Source organism: Pleurodeles waltl, chromosome 7, assembly GCF_031143425.1.
Source record: "Pleurodeles waltl isolate 20211129_DDA chromosome 7, aPleWal1.hap1.20221129, whole genome shotgun sequence".
Taxonomy (NCBI): domain Eukaryota; kingdom Metazoa; phylum Chordata; class Amphibia; order Caudata; family Salamandridae; genus Pleurodeles; species Pleurodeles waltl.
This window is the reverse complement of record NC_090446.1, coordinates 1,190,556,671-1,190,573,857: the sequence shown is the minus strand read 5'-3', so window position 1 is coordinate 1,190,573,857 and position 17,187 is coordinate 1,190,556,671. Positions and strand designations below refer to the sequence as shown.

General features: G+C 45.2%; 1 protein-coding gene across 4 annotated transcripts in view; it reads left to right on the top strand.

The window, feature by feature from the left end:
* Positions 1-17,187, top strand: part of MYH10 (myosin heavy chain 10) — a 955,741-nt gene that overhangs the window by 770,258 nt on the left and 168,296 nt on the right. For all 4 annotated transcript variants that reach the window (XM_069200300.1, XM_069200299.1, XM_069200302.1 and 1 more), the window contains exon 31: positions 6,990-7,094. In XM_069200300.1, the coding sequence (XP_069056401.1) occupies positions 6,990-7,094 (105 nt within the window). The remainder of the gene's footprint in view (positions 1-6,989; positions 7,095-17,187) is intronic.

Below are 17,187 nucleotides of genomic sequence, written 5' to 3'. Positions count from 1 at the left end.
GGGGAACTGTTTGAGGAGGAGGTGGTGAGGCCCTGGGAATCTATCACGGATAAACTGGAGGCACCCACACCACTCTTACGGTATCAATACCATAGAGTGAGGCATGCTTATGACCTACTGGAGGACGTGTTACTAGAGCCACCAGACATGCAGGCACTCTCTATTATTGTAGAAGATACACCACACAGTAAATTGGTATCCAGGCTGTATGCCCACACCCAAGAAGCATGTAGACGGAGTGTCATAAAAGCTAGATTGGACTGGAAAAGTGATTTGGGTATAGTCTTGACAGATGCACAGTTGCAATACTTCGTCTCTGCGACACGCTCCGTATCTCTAAGCAGAAGGCACAGACTCACTCATTTTAAATTTATAAATCAGATACACTATACACCTCGGAGGCTACACAAATATGGTTATATCTCAGAGATGATTGCCCAAGATGTAGGGAGGGGGAGACGGCCATCTTACACATGGCATGGCACTTTCCTGGAGTGCAGGGATTCTGGTTGAAAGTGTTTGCGGAACTGAGCGTTATTACTGGAGTCCGGCTGGTGGCCGCACCTCTCCTGGCACTCCTTGTGTATGATAACGATGTTACAAAGGAGGTCAGAAAACTAGTGGCAATGAGATTTCCATTTGCAAAGCGCATGGTAGCCATAAGATGGGCTTAAGTTGACTCTGGAAGGTGTTACGCATCTCACTGTTTCTGGTAAAGTCTAAGGGGAGGGTCCTGATGGAAGATAACCTATGTATCACAGGTACAGTCAATTGTGAAGTAATATTATGCTTATGTACTTTTGGTCACAGTAAGATTTTCAGCACTGAGCATCGCATGATACTATTCTGTATTGCAGAAAATCATAAATAAAAATGTGTTGATATGGCTAAAAAATAAATTTAAAAAACTTTTATTATCTAAGTCACCGGTTGTGGCTAGGATTCTTAAATGCTTGCAGCACGTTTCCCCAAGGCTATTCATTATGTCCCAGTGGGATCTGAACCTGATTCTCTCTTTGTGTGCACCATTTGAGCCTCTGCACAATTGCCCTCTAAGACTCTTGATTGTCAAAACTGTCTTTCAGGTGACCATAAGATGGGCTAGTAGAGTCAAAGGCATATCCGCCATACACTACCTTCTACTCAGGCAAGTTGGTTGTCGGGCCACGTGCCTCCTTCCTTCCAGAGGTTGTGACTTCCTTCCATTTAGGCCAAAACATCCTTTGCCTACCATCTTTGCTCAGCCTCATCCCCCAAAAGAAGAGGAAACTCCAAAGTCTGAATCCAAAAAGGTCATTGTTGATCTTCCGAGACCGTATAAATACCTTAAGAGTGGATGATCAACTCTTTATAGGGTATGTAGGATTTAAGAAGGGAAAGGCTGTGCAAAAAGAGAACATCTCTGGATGGATATTGATGAGCATAATATCTGCTACGCATTGGCCTAGAAGCATTCCCCTGAGGATTTGTATGCCCAGTCCACCAGGGCTAAGGCTACGACTGCTGCGTTAGCCCATGGAGTTCCTGTCCTGAATATGAAGCAGCAACGTGGGTATCCTTGCACATATATACCAAACACTATTACTTGCATTGTTAGGTCTGTCGATAAAGGCACTTTGCCAGTTCGGTCCTACTAAAAGTTTTGATTTAGAATTGACTTCACAGACCCACCTTCAGGGAAGGCATTGCTTGGGTAGCTATTCCAAGGTAAGGAATCTGCACTTAGAAGTCTCTATCAGGTGAACAAGTTACTTACCTTTGTTAGGGCCTTATCTGGTAGAGACTCTATCCTAGCGGCAGATTCCTTACCCGACCCTCCCATCCTCTGATCTGCAAACAGATTGTAGTACCAGGGACATTCTTCACACGGCCTTAATCTTTTCCACACAAGTGGTCAGTTCTCATCATGGCTCCGTGCTCTTGCCATGGCAAGTCACAAAAGTAACTAACAATACATACCACACATGTCAGTACCAGAGCCATACATCACATACCGGCCCGCGGTGGTACGCATCAAAATGTTCCGGATCCAGTCTGACACCTTTGGATTGTAAGGAAATGGATCTTTTTGTATGGTCACCTCCAAGTTTCTTGACTGCTAACCAGGCCTGACCCCAAAGTGTATGCTGAATTGGATGTTCTTAATTGGAAATTGCTAACTTACCTGTAAGTCTCTGATATATGGTTCCCTGGCACTCCAAGGTTTGTGCCACCCTGGAGGCACCTCCAGTAAAACGTGACCTCCAGTCCTTCAGGGCAGATCAGTAGAGCAGTTATGCACTGCTAGCCCAACTTAGTCATTGAAAGCAGTGGCAAAGCCACCACTTCCTTGTACTTCTGCGTAAGTTACACCTCTGGCAGACCTACTAAGTCCTAAGGCAGGGTGCGGCATATGACAAAAGCAGGTTATGTACTTTACATGTCCTGACAGCAAGACATGCAAAACTGCTGTTTTTACTGTGGAAAGTGTTGGTCGCCCAGTTGGGGAGTACAGGATTACACGCTTTCCCCTCAGTTGTGCCAACTCCTGAATGGTGTGACCAAAGTGGCCACTTCGAGGTATCAAACAACTTTTTGGATACATTAAGTTTGGCTTGTATCCCAAGTTGAAATGAATGTAACTTGTTGCAGCGTGCAGCTTTAGCAAAGCTGCCACTATGTTGCCTTAAAACGCCTGTACCTTCCCGGGCACACCTTGAGGCTGTCCCACGAGACACCTTTCTGCTCTCCTGGAGAGGTGTCCCAACGACTCTCAGGAAGGAGAACAATGATGGATTGCAGGGCAGAAAGGTGTCACTTCACTCCTACAGGAAGCCACTTGGTGTTGGCCCCAAAAGGCAGGCCTCAAAGGTGAAGCACTCTTTGAAGGGCAGATGTGTAACACTAGGGATGAAGGCTTCCCCATTGTTTAGGCAGACAGACTGGCACAGGGAGCAGAGCGGGCTAAAAAGTTTACAAACCATGTTAGCCCTGAGGAAGCAACAACCCAGGGGTAGGTTAGTGAGGTCTGAAACACCAAGAGAGGGATCTCACCATCTTGGGAGTGGACAGGCAGGTGCATCCTGGAAGAGCCAGATGCCACACTCCACAGAAACTGGTCACCAAGTGGGAGGGAACCTGGTAACCCATTGGCTACCAACTGTATCCTGGCCTGAGGGAACTTTCTGAGCATAAAGGGGGCACCCAAACCTTCCATGTCAACTAGCTTGGTAGGACTGAAGAAGGACTGCCCTGCTGCACTGAGGGACCTGCAAAGAGAGGCTGCACCATCAGACTGCATCTGTTGCACCTAGTGGCTAGTGAAGAGAGGGACTGTGCCTGCTGTCCCCTTCTCAAGGGGAAACTATCTCCAGAGCACAGTCACGCCAGGAGACTCTAAGGGCCAGCCGACTGGCCTCCTGCTCGCAGCACAGGTAGAAGAAGCCTGCTGGGGCAAACTGAGTCTTCAAGTCGCTGCCACCTCACAGCAACAAGGTCCAATGCTTACAACTACTACTGGACAGGCGCTTACTCTAGCAATCCCAAGATATTCTCTTTGGGGGTTGCGTGGTCGAGCAGCCTTAGGCTTATCAGAGAGGAGTGTTAGACATTTACCATAGGCACACAGTCAATAAATGAGACACATGACTCAAGAACGAGGTCTGCACCATCTACAAAAATAGCACGTATCTTTATATATATAGACACCAGAAACAATAGGGTCAGGAAGGTACGTTTTGCAATAGAAATTATCACAGGTTTGAAAAGTCAACAGTGCAATATTTTGAAGCTGCAATTTTACCCTACGTCAGAAAAAAACATACACTTCAAACAGGTACTCCACAGCAACTTACAGGACCAATTTTCTGGACTTAAGGTGAGGATGGGGCAGGGTCCTAGGCACCACCAGCAGATCACCTCGGGCGGCACTGGGGCGGCTGGTAGCAGTGGTGCAGTTCAGCATCGGGTGCCCCGTTTAGTCAGTGGGGATTGGTCCGGGCAAAGAGATGCTGCAGGTAAGGACTGGGGGACCAGTCAAGGTGAACCACAGTCCTCAGTACGGGGCATCCGGGTGCAGTGGATCATTGGGTTCACGTCACCAGAGTCGGTCGCAGTTGAGAGGGGGTTGCACAAAAGAGGCTGCGGGGGTTGGTGTCAAGGTTGCAGTGGGGAAACCCACGGTGGACTTAGTCTTGGAGAGGCTGGGGACTAAGCTCGCACCATTGGCCCACTTCAGCTTGGGCTAGGGGGGCATGGGTGCAGTGGTGCTGTCTGGCATCAGGTTTTGGTGGCCCAGAGTCCTCTTCGGTGTTTTTTAGGTGCCTGTGAGGATGGAGGGAGCATCTCTGCTACTTAACAGGAGTTCCTTGTTCTGGGGGTGAAGGCTGGCAGTCTTCGCTGGCTTTTGGTAGTTTCAGCAGCTGGAGGACGAGGTGTCTTTCTTGCAATTGTCAAAATCAGTAGGTAGGATGGCACCAAGGCAATCACTGGTCTTCAGCTCTTGACTTTTGAGCCTCTAGAGTGTCCTCCTTCAGGTCAGCAGGATCTGATTTACTGGTGCCAGGGGCTTCCCTAAATGCTGAATTTAATGGGGTGTGTTAGAGGAGTGTAGGGTAGTATCCAATGGGCTACTTACTCTTGGGGTCTCTATGCCCCCTATATGACCACTTCCTGTGGAAAGTGGGCACAACCCTGTCTCAGAGTTTCTAGTTCTGCCATCGCCAAGATGACAGACTTTGAAATTTCGTGTCCACATCAGGCAACTCACCTTAGGTGTGAAACTGGCCTGAGAGTGGACACACCTTCCTGACTACTATTTTTCCTGCCTGTCCAGGTGCAAATGAGCCCTGGGGTAGGGAGGTCAGCATCTCCCTTCTAAGGGAAGCCATATCTGCATACCAAAGGTGGTGGGCTTCTTTGAAGATGCCCTGCCTTGGAATGCAGTTTTGCAGGACATCCTGTTGGGATGGGTGTGCCAACACCACCTAAAAGCAGAGGCTCTCACCCTTGGGGGTCAGAAACCTGTTTGTTGATGGCAGGTTGGTTGAGACATCCCTATTTTCAGTGAAGCCATCATGTAGCTGGGGAACTCGTATTAACCAGGTTCCAGCACATGCACCCTCAAAATGGTTTCCCTGTCCACTCACCATGACGAAGAATCGATAGACATAGCACAGGGGCATATCTGCTCTTACAGATGTGTCTACACATGTAGTATTATGGACCCTGATTTAGGACTGAAAGGGCTGCTGTAGGGGTGACTCACATATATTGCATGCAGTGGTAGGGAACATGGCACACAGGCTGTGAGCCATTTCATATTTTTACTTTCAGCTGCACCAAGACACGCAGACTGCAAAGGTAGCCTGCATGTGATAGGTGAGGGATTCCTGAGAGTGGCAGTATAGATGCTGCAGCCCTTAGGGACCATCTTTGGCCCCCATGCCTTATGTACCTAGGGTACTATTTACTCTGGACCTAACAGGGGTGCCAAAGGTATTGCTAATTGGGGAACAATTGCAGTTTTAGGGAAAGAGATCTGGCACCGTGGACCTGGACAGTAGGAATTCAGTGCATACTCACTCAAAATTGCATCATTTACCAGGTGAACAAGCATTTGCAATACAATGGGTCTCTCATATTTCAAACAAGTTAATTGTCATCTTTTGACAACAGCGCCCACAAGCAAAAAACAAAAAGAAAAACATGAGTGGAAACCGACAAAAGAAGACATAACAAAATAAAATAAAGTTAACTTTAAAAAATAAAACTTTGAAATTTTGTGACTGCTGGGCGTGTTTTTGCCAGTCACAAGGCTTCTGTTCACGGGGCAGTGGAAGTTAGAACAAAATAGTACCTTGATGACGTGAGGAGCAGTGGATGAGCACTAATTAAGTTCCATCAGTTAGTGCTTGATCCCTGCTCCACACAGAGAAACGGACGTGATGCCAGGTTTGCCTAGACGAATTACAAGGCTGTAAAGAAGAGTGCCACGCAAACCAACAAATGGTGAACGACAGGCAGGCTCCAAACCCCTAACTGAACACAATAGAGTCTTGCATCCTAGACACATGCGCTAGCGCATGCACTCACAAGCTCAATCCTAAAAATTGGGATGGCCATGTCAAAAAGGGGCTCTTTCGTACAGTTAGGCTTCCAAGGAAAGCATACACCAATGCTCTATTTTTTGACCAGCAGGACAGTTCTAAGTGTATTATCCTTTAGGCATTTGAGTAAGGTTCAGATAGAACAGAAGTCGAAATGCCTGGACATGTGAAACACTTTGTGTAGGTATTCCTGATAGTGAGATAGCCAGATTCTAGGTCCCGATTGTCTCTTTTAGTTGGCATTATTTTGAGGTGGTTTACAATATCCTGGCTTGTGTTTTCACTTGGCAGCAAAAAGGATTGCTTTACATTTGCTTTTTTCAAGTAAATCATTTACTTCCCTAATAATAAGGATGAAAAAAAGTTTTGATTACTTTATGTTAGCCTTAACATATTGCATAACTGTGTCCTTTGCTGTTCATGTTCCCAGGAAGTAGGTGATTTTTATATCCAGGTCCGCAGCTTTTTGAAAGCTTTTTCAGAATCCTTGTTAAGAAGTGACAGTATTGTTCCAGTTGAGCATCATCCATTCAATAAATGTTTCTGTAATAGTATTTGTTCAGTGGACTTTCTCTCCATTTCCACCTACATTTTTAGTACCCTTGATAAGATAGATGCTCCATCAGCAACCTAATGACAGCATTTGGTATGTTTGCTTCCAGGAAAATCGGTTGTTGCTTCCAAAAGATGACTCTAGGGCAACTATGAAAAAGGAGGAGCCACATTTGAAATTGATTTTGTCTTTATTTCCAATGCTCCTGGACGTTTTTAAAACTTAAAGTTAATGTTTACTTAAAAAAAAATAATACTGGTCCTGCATCTCTTAAGTTGATTTATTGTCAACATAGTGTTGTATTGTTTTGATGACTAGCATTCAGACTTGCCTATTTCTTTTCTTTGCAGAATGAGTTAGATAATGCATCAATTCTGCTGGAAGAGGCTGAGAAGAAGGGTATTAAGCTGGCCAAGGACTCCGCCAGTCTGGAGTCTCAACTGCAAGACACTCAGGTGAGCATTTGACTGACAAAAGAGCGTCACCATAATTGTTATAGCTTGATCCATAGATGAGTCTGCCATACTAAAAAATACAGCATTGAAATAATATGGAACCTACATTGCTAGACATGTTCTCAGTCTAAACATTTTTGGACACATGAATCACCAGCATATTTTAACAATTAATATGAATTTTCTTTATTAAAAATAAACGCCCCTTGGAAAATGTTTACTTGTATACTTCATTCCACTTCTGTTGATTTAAATTTTGCATGCATTTCTTGCAATTCATATTTGTCAAGTAGGAGAACAGTTGCCTGCAATGAAAGTTTTACTCACAGTTTTTGTTTTGAGAGACCTGCCAGCCAGCTTTGTGGCATTGACACTCCATAGGCAGTTTTTCAGTATTACTGTATAGTCTCTATTTTACAATAATTGCAGAAAGGATAAAAGTAAAGCATGCTACAGACTTATGTCTTTACTTAAGCCCATAAGCCTTTTTAAGAAATGTTATTTGAAAGTGCACTCTTACAGATCATTTATGACGTGCACAAAAGAAATAGCAAGGGTCAACAGTGATAGTGAGTTAAGAAGTTACTATTGTTTAGAGAGTGCAAGAAGCTAAAGAATGCTCACTCTTAGTTCATCATTTGGACGTTGGAGTATCCAGTTGGTTGTGTATATTTAAATGAACTGTGAACATTCAGATTGTTGATTGTTGGAATGCCACTCTTTTTGGCATGGTTACCCCGACTTTTTGCTTGTTTATCAATGTGTTTAGACTGTTTTCACTGGGAGCCTGCTAACCAAGAACCCATTGATGGTGCTCTCCCCTCTAAATTTGGTTGCTTTGGTACCCTTTACACCCCACAATTGGCATATTGGTGTACCACTGAAAGTCTCTAGTATATGATACCTAGGTAACCAGTGCATTGGTACACCAGGGAACCCCATCCTCCCATGGACAGCACATGTATTATGCTACACTTGGTAGCACATGGAAACTCGGTCTGCAGGCCTGCCATTGCAGCCTGAGTGAAAAGGTCCATGCACCCTTTCACTGCTGGTCACTGCACCAGGTCACTGTAAGTCACCCCTATGTTAGGCTCTCCTAGCCCAGAGGCCTAGTGCAGATTCCTCTGTGTGAGGGCACCCCTGCATGAGCAGAGGTGCCCAAATGAACTCCAGTTCCAATGCAGTGGACTTTGTAAGTGAGGGGAAGCCATTTTACCTATGTACTGGCCACAGGTCACACTACCTCTGGTCTAGCTACATAATGGTACCTCTGAACCTAGGCATGTTTAGCATCACATATGTTGGAATCATACCCTAATACTAATGCCAGTAATGGTGGCAGGATTCCCTGCACTCTGGGGGCTCCTTAGAGGACCCCCAGTATTGCTCCTACCAGTCTTTCAGGGTTTGCGGGCAGCCCTTGCTACTGCAGCACCTCAGACTGGTTTCTGCCCTCCTGCTGCTTGACCAGCTCAAGCAGGGGAAGGCAGAACAAAGGATTTCCTGTGAGAGAGGGAGGCAACACCCTCTCCCTTGGAAATAGGTGTTACAAGGCTGGGGAGAGGTAGCTTCCCCACGCCACCAGCTTACTTTGAAGGGCACAATTGGTGCTCTCCTTGCATAATCCTGTTCACACCAGTCTTGGTCCCTGCTCTGGCGCGAAACCACACAAAGGAAAGGGGAGTGGCCACTCCCCTGTCCATCAACACCCCAGGAGTGGTGGCAAGAGCTCCTCCAGGGGCCACTTGATTCTGCCATCTTGGAAACAAGATGTGCGGAAGCCGCAGGGGAGCATCTAGGTGGTCAGAACATGCGACTGATGTCATTTACCCCCTCTGATAGGTGGTTACCCTGCAGAGTGACCAAGCCCTCTGTTAGGGCGATTTAGGAACTCCTTTGAGGGTGAGTCTCTAGATTTGGCGTGCAAGACTCCATCCGAAATTCACTGCATCGGCCTCTTCTGCTCCTGGCCACCGGAACGGCTGCTGGACTTCACAGGAACCAACAAAGCCTGCAAGTCCAGGGACAACCTTGCCTTGCAACACTGTTTCTCTGGATCCTTCCAGCAATTGCAACATTTCCATGGCTGTGTCAGCAAGACTTCAGCTGCACCAAAGAAGGAATCTCCCTTGGAGTGGAGTCTCTCCCCTGCATCTACAGTCACCTAAGGCAACAACGACAAGGTGCTGGGATCTTCTGCCACCTGGCTCCAGGAAAAATCTCCAACACAGGTGGTGGTTCTGAGTGGTCTCTTGGTCCTCTCTGCCTGCTGTCCAGCTTGGGAGACGGCTAGCCCTTGCCACTCCTTACATAGCCATTGTAGTACTTTTACTTTCTTACTGTGACTTGAAAAAATACTTTTCAGAAGAAAAACAACTGGTAACACTCCGAGCCCAACACTTGATGGCTGACCTATGCATAGCATGTGAATCAGCAGCACTACATGCCACGAACAGATGTACACTGGGTAAGTGACATTTTCCATACATTGCATGGACATTTTCTTTTCTTACTATATATATATATATATATATATATATATATATATATATATATATATATATGATGGCATGTGTAGCTGCAGATACACATGCTGTGCACATCCCGCCATCTAGTGTTGGGCTCGGAGTGTTACAAGTTGTTTTTCTTCGAAGAAGTTTTTTCGAGTCACAAGATCGAGGGACTCCTCCCATTTCGGCTCCATTGCGCATGGGGGTCGACTCCATCTTAGATTCTTAGATTGTTTTTTTTCCGCCATCGGGTCGGAAAGTTAGTTAGAATCTCGGAAAAATCGTCGGTATTGTTTGCGTTCGGTATCGGGTTAGTTATAACAGATCGACACCGACTTTTGAAGAGCTCCGGTGGCCCTTCGGGGTTTTTTCGATCCCCCGTTGGGGCCTGGTCGGCCCGGCCACGTGTCTCTTCAAGGCTGATGGAACGGACCCCATTCTGCTTCTGCCCAAAATGCCATAACAAGTATCCATATACAGATCAGCATCTGGTCTGTAACTTGTGTTTGTTGCCAGAACACAAGGAAGATACTTGTGAAGCCTGTCGAGCGTTTCGGTCCAGGAAGACACTAAGAGACCGAAGAGCAAGAAGACTGCAGATGGTGTCGGCGCCGACAGGACAAGGGTGTTTCGAGGAGGAAGAAGAAACCTTCTCCATCCAGGAATCGGACTCGGACGAGCTTGATCCCGAAGAAACAGCGAAAACCGTGAGTAAGACGTTGAAACATTAAACTCACGAGAAGACCACAAAAGCCCAGGGGACGCCACCGCCATGGCTTAACCCAAAAAATAGGTGACCGAACATCGGCACCAAAAAAGGGCACGCTGGTGTCGAAGTCCTCCGACTCCGGTCGAGATACCGCCATACAGCAATCTCGGGCCCGAGATAGCGGCTCCGAGCAAGTTCGGCACCGAGACAGCGGCACCGAAATGAGTCAGCACCGAGAGACAACAACGCCGAAAATAAAAAAGGTTTCGTCGGAACCGAAAAAAGTAGCCGAAAAGGTTTCGATACCGAAACATCCGGCCTCGGAACCGAAATCAAGTTCCTACACAGAGGAGCAAGGACTGTCCTCACAAATGAAAATACATAGATTTGGACAGGAATTGGAGACAATGGAGCCAGACTACACCCAAAGAAGGCTCCACATCCAAAAAGAAACGGGGAAGATCAGCACTCTCCCTCCTATTAGAATGAAACGCAAACTTGCTAGGTGGCTAAACAAGTAAGCCCGCCACCGTCTCCACAACGCTCGCCGCAACCATCACCGGTAGCCACTCCACCTATGATGCAATCCCCGACTCATACAGGGATGAGTCAAGATGAACCTGACGCGTGGGATCTTTATGATGCGCCAGTGTCAGATAATAGTCCTGACTGTTATCCAGCTAGACCGTTGCCACCAGAAGATAGTACAGCCTACGCACAGATGGTGTCGAGGGCAGCGACATTTCATAATGTCAGCCTGCATGCAGAGCCCATTGAAGACAACTTTCTATTTAATACACTGTCGTCCACACACAGCCAGTACCAGAGTCTCCCCATGCTACCTGGAATGCTAAAACACTCCAAACAAGTGTTTGAGGAGCCTGTAAAAGGAAGAGCCATTACTCCAAGAGTGGAGAAAAAATAAAATATAAACCGCCACCAACAGACCCCGTGTACATCACACAACAGCTAACACCAGACTCAGTTGTAGTAGGGGCAGCTCGCAAGAGAGCGAACTCACATACTTCAGGAGATGCACCACCTCCAGAAAAAGAAAGTCGAAAATTTGACGCAGCAGGGAAAAGGGTGGTGGCACAGGCAGCAAACCAGTGGCGTATTGCAAACTCACAGGCTTTGTTGGCCAGATACGATAGGGCTCATTGGGACGAAATTCAACACTTTATAGAACATTTGCCCAAGGAGTTCCAGAAGAGAGCACAGCAAGTAGTAGAAGAAGGACAGAGTATCTCCAACAATCAGATACGGTCAGCAATGGATGCAGCAGACACAGCTGCTAGAACTGTCAACACAGCAGTGACAATAAGGAGACATGCATGGCTGCGTACATCAGGATTTAAACCAGAAATACAGCAAGCTGTGCTCAATATGCCATTTAACGGACAGCAGTTGTTTGGGCCGGAGGTGGACACTGCTATCGAAAAACTTAAGAAAGACACTGATACGGCCAAAGCCATGGGCGCACTCTACTCCCCACAGAGCAGAGGCACATTTCGAAAAACACAGTTTCGAGGGGGGTTTCGAGGGCAATGCACAGAACCCACAACCTCACAAACAAGGCCCACTTATCAGAGCCAATATCTGCGGGGAAGTTTTCGGGGACAATATAGAGGGGGACAGTTCCAAAAAAGTAGAGGGAAGTTCCAAAGTCCCAAAACTCCACAAAACAAACAGTGACTTACACGTCACAAATCCCCAACACGTAACACCTGTGGGGGGGAGACTAACCAAGTTCTACAAACAATGGAAGGAAATAACAACAGATACTTGGGTATTAGCAATTATCCAGCATGGTTATTGCATAGAATTTCTCAAATTCCCTCCAAATGTCCCACCGAAAACACACAATATGTCAAAACAACATATAGACCTTCTACAACTGGAAGTACAAGCGTTGTTACAAAAAGAAGCAATAGAATTAGTACCAATTCATCAGAAAGGAACAGGAGTTTACTCTCTGTACTTTCTCATACCCAAAAAGGACAAAACTCTAGGACCTATATTAGATCTCAGAACGTTAAACACATACATCAAATCAGATCACTTTTACATGGTGACATTACAGGACGTAATCCCATTGCTCAAACAGCAAGACTACATGACAACACTAGACCTAAAGGATGCATACTTCCATATACCGATACATCCTTCACACAGAAAGTACCTAAGGTTTGTATTCCAAGGGGTACATTACCAATTCAAGGTATTGCCATTTGGGATAACAACTGCGCCAAGAGTTTTTACAAAATGCCTGGCAGTGGTAGCTGCGCATATCAGAAGACAGCAAATACACGTGTTCCCATACCTAGACGATTGGCTAATCAAAACCAACACGCAAAAAAGGTGTTCACAACACACAATGTATGTTATTGACACACTCCACAAACTAGGTTTCTCAATCAACTACACAAAGTCGCACATTCAGCCGTGCCAAACACAGCAATACTTAGGGGCGACAATCGACACAACAAAAGGGGTTGCCACTCCAAGTCCACAAAGGGTACAAGCTTTCCACAAGGTAATATAGGTCATGTATCCAGAACAAAAAATACAGGTCAAGATGGTAATGAAACTACTAGGCATGATGTCCTCATGCATAGCTATTGTCCCAAACGCCAGATTGTACATGCAGCCCTTACAACAGTGCCTAGCATCACAATGGTCACAGGCACAGGGTCAACTTCTAGATCTAGTGTTGATAGACCGCCAAACATACACCTCGCTTCTATGGTGGAGCAACATAAACTTAAACCAAGGGCGGCCTTTCCAAGACCCAGTGCCTCAATACGTAATAACTACGGATGCCTCCATGATAGGATGGGGAGCTCATCTCAATCAACACAGCATCCAGGGACAATGGGACACTCAGCAAAGACAACTTCACATAAATCACTTAGAACTACTGGCAGTATTTCTAGCGCTAAAAGCATTTCAACCCATAATAAGCCAAAAACACATCCTTGTCAAAACAGACAACATGACAACAATGTATTATCTAAACAAACAAGGAGGAACACACTCAACTCAGTTGTGTCTTCTAGCACAAAAAATATGGTATTGGGAGATTCACAACCACATTCGCCCAATAGCACAGTTTATTCCAGGGATTCAGAATCAGTTAGCAGACAATCTTTCTCGGGATCATCAACAGATCCACGAATGGGAGATTCACCCCCAAATACTAAACACTTACTTCCAAAGATGGGGAACACCACAAATAGACCTATTTGCTACAAAAGAAAACGCAAAATGCCAAACCTTCGCATCCAGATACCCACAAGATCAGTCTCAGGGCAATGCGTTATGGATGAGTTGGTCAGGGATATTTGTATACGCTTTTCCCCCCTCTCCCACTCCTTCCATATCTAGTAAACAAATTGAGTCAAAACAAACTCATACTAATAGCACCAACTTAGGCAAGACAACCTTGGTACACAACACTACTAGACCTCTCAGTAGTGCCTCATGTCAAACTACCAAACAAACCAGATCTGTTAACTCAACACAAACAACAGATCAGACACCCAAATCCAGCATCGCTGAATGTAGCAATTTGGCTCCTGAAATCTTAGAATTCGGACACTTAGACCTTACACAGGAATGTATGGAGGTCATAAAACAAGCTAGGAAACCAACCACTAGACATTGCTATGCAAATAAGTGGAAAAGATTTGTTTATTATTGCCACAATAATCAAATCCAGCCATTACACGCATCTGCTAAAGACATTGGAAGCTACTTACTACATTTTCAAAAGTCAAAGCTAGCTTTTTCATCCATTAAGATACATCTTACCGCAATTTCAGCTTATCTGCAAATTACACACTCAACTTCATTATTTAGGATACCAGTCATTAAAGCATTTATGGAAGACCTAAAGAGAATTATACCACCAAGAACACCACCAGTTCCTCAGGGAACCTCAACATTGTCTTAACTCGCCTCATGGGTCCCCCCTTCGAACCTATGCACTCATGTGAAATGCAATACTTAACATGGAAGGTTGCATTCCTAATTGCTATCACATCTCTAAGAAGAGTAAGTGAGATACAAGCGTTTACTATACAAGAACCATTTATTCAGATACACAGGCATAAAGTAGTCTTACGAACAAATCCTAAATTCTTACCAAAAGTCATATCACCGTTCCACTTGAAGCAAACAGTAGAACTACGAGTGTTCTTTCCACAGCCAGATTCTGTAGCTGAAAGTGCACTACATACATTAGACATCAAAAGAGCGTTAATGTACTACATTGACAGAACAAAACTAATTCGAAAACCAAAACAATTATTTATTGCTTTCCAAAAACCTCATACAGGAAATCCAATTTCTAAACAAGGCATTGCTAGATGGATAGTTAAGTGCATTCAAACCTGTTATCTTAAAGCAAAAAGAGAACTGCCTATTACACCAAAGGCGCACTCAACTAGAAAGAAAGGTGCTACCATGGCCTTCCTAGGAAATATTCCAATGATTGAAATATGTAAGGTAGCTACATGGTCTACGCCTTATACATTTACCAAACACTACTGTGTAGATGTGTTAACGGCACAACAAGCCACAGTAGGTCAAGCAGTACTACGAACATTGTTTCAAACAACTTCAACTCCTACAGGCTGAACCACCGCTTTTGGGGAGATAACTGCTTACTAGTCTATGCACAGCATGTGTATCTGCAGCTACACATGCCATCGAACGAAAATGTCACTTACCCAGTGTACATCTGTTCGTGGCATTAGTCGCTGCAGATTCACATGCGACCACCCGCCTCCCCGGGAGCCTGTAGCCGTTTAAAAGTTGATCTTGAACATTTATAAATTTGTAAATATATTACTTTAAACTACATTATGTACATACGTATTCACTCCATTGCATGGGCACTATTACTAGCATACACAACTCCTACCTCACCCTCTGCGGGGTAAACAATCTAAGATGGAGTCGACGCCCATGCGCAATGGAGTCGAAATGGGAGGAATCCCTCGATCTCGTGACTCGAAAAGACTTCTTCGAAGAAAAACAACTTGTAACACTCCGAGCCCAACACTAGATGGCGGGATGTGCACAGCATGTGAATCTGCAGCGACTAATGCCACGAACAGATGTACACTGACTGGGTAAGTGACATTTTCCATATATATGTGTGTGTGGGTGTGTCTTCACTCCTTACTTCACCCTCCTGCGGGAAAACTAGACCGCCGAAAGAAAACAATCTAACAAAGAAATCGATGCCCATGCGCACTATCACCGAGAGGAGGAGTTACTCGATCTCATGACTTGAAAAACAACTTTTAACAGTCCGAGCCCAACACTAGATGGCAGACCTATGCAAAGCATGTGAATTTACAGCACTACGTGCCATTGGGGGATCTGCCTTTAAGTATTCTAGTTTAGTGCTACTGTAATAAAGTACCTCTATTTTTGTAACACTGTGTGGTTCCTTTCAGGTGTGATAAGTTGCTGTGTGACTGCTGTGGTATTGCAAGTGCTTTACACTCCTTCTAGATAAGTATTGTCTGCTCACCACAGCTACCACTAGAGATCCCTGGCTTCCTAGACACTGTCTCTCTCTCTCTCTCTCTCACTAATACTGGTTGCCTGGACCTGGTATAAGGTACAAACACCATAGGTGTCCACCAGGCCAGCTTCCTACATTGATAAATTGTGCAATACATCAAGAACTATCCTAATCCTGCTAGTTTACCAGAGGAAACTGTCCATGCTAATGAGTGCTCTGCATTAGTCCTTGTGTCTAGGTGTAAAGTCGTCAAATTTCCAAAAATGCTAGCCCATTTTTTTAATTTGTCAACTTTAAACTGTCGTAAGACTATTGTCATGTGGAAAAGATTGCTGGTTTCGGGCGGCAGCACCACCACGTGTAGGAAATTGAGTCAATCCCACAGTATCTGGTAGCTGTGTGTATAACCCTTTCAGCTAGCTAGCAGCACCTTACCCAGACCTAAAAAGTAAAGGTGACTTGTGGCAGCCTGACGCATGATGCTCTGTGACTCCTCAGGGAAGTCGTGGTTGGCAGATCTTGCCTTTTTCGCTCATTAGCACAAGTCTCACGCTTACGTAGGCAGACAGTGATGCAAGACAGTTTTCAATGCATTTATTGAAAAGACTAATCTACGATAAAATGTGAGCTCCAATTATTAGCAAGATGAAACATAGCACAATCAGGATTGTTACCAGAAGTGAAAAGCAGAAAACAACCCCAGCATATTGGAATAAACATGTACCTAAGAATTTCTACCCGCACATCCTAGCTTCTGTGTGAAAGTATGGCAGTCGGCCCTTTTCTCTGCCTGTAGTTAGTCTATGGAAGGATCCCCCACCGCCATACCTAAAAAGCAGGAGTCTGCCCGCTGTCCCTTCGGTTGGCTGTAGACACAGGGCTGAGGTTGGCAAATTGGCAATGACATGTCACACAGCATAGGTGGATCCTCTGGCTGGAATGACGTCTCTAACCTTCTTTGGCCTGTGTGATGTTTTTATACTAAAACGTGTTAGTGTTCTGAGAAACAAGCCTGACGTGATCATGTGTCTAAGTGTCAGGCTGTCTACGCTCTCTTGTGGCAGCAGTACTAGATAGTTTACCTCGTACAGCCCTAAGCAGCCTTAGGCAGAGGTACACGGTGAAATGTTGTGCAAGGAAAGCAATAACACTTACGCAGAATAGAAGCTGATTAGGAAAATACATCCTTGCTAAAAGCCAGGTATGCTAAAATGAATTAAAATGAATAATTGAAAATAGAGCATGTAACTGGGTAAAAGGGCACAGACTGCAGGCCTAAGCTAAAATACATGTGCCTAAACAAGGCTCTAAAATGACTCCTCCACACCCTCC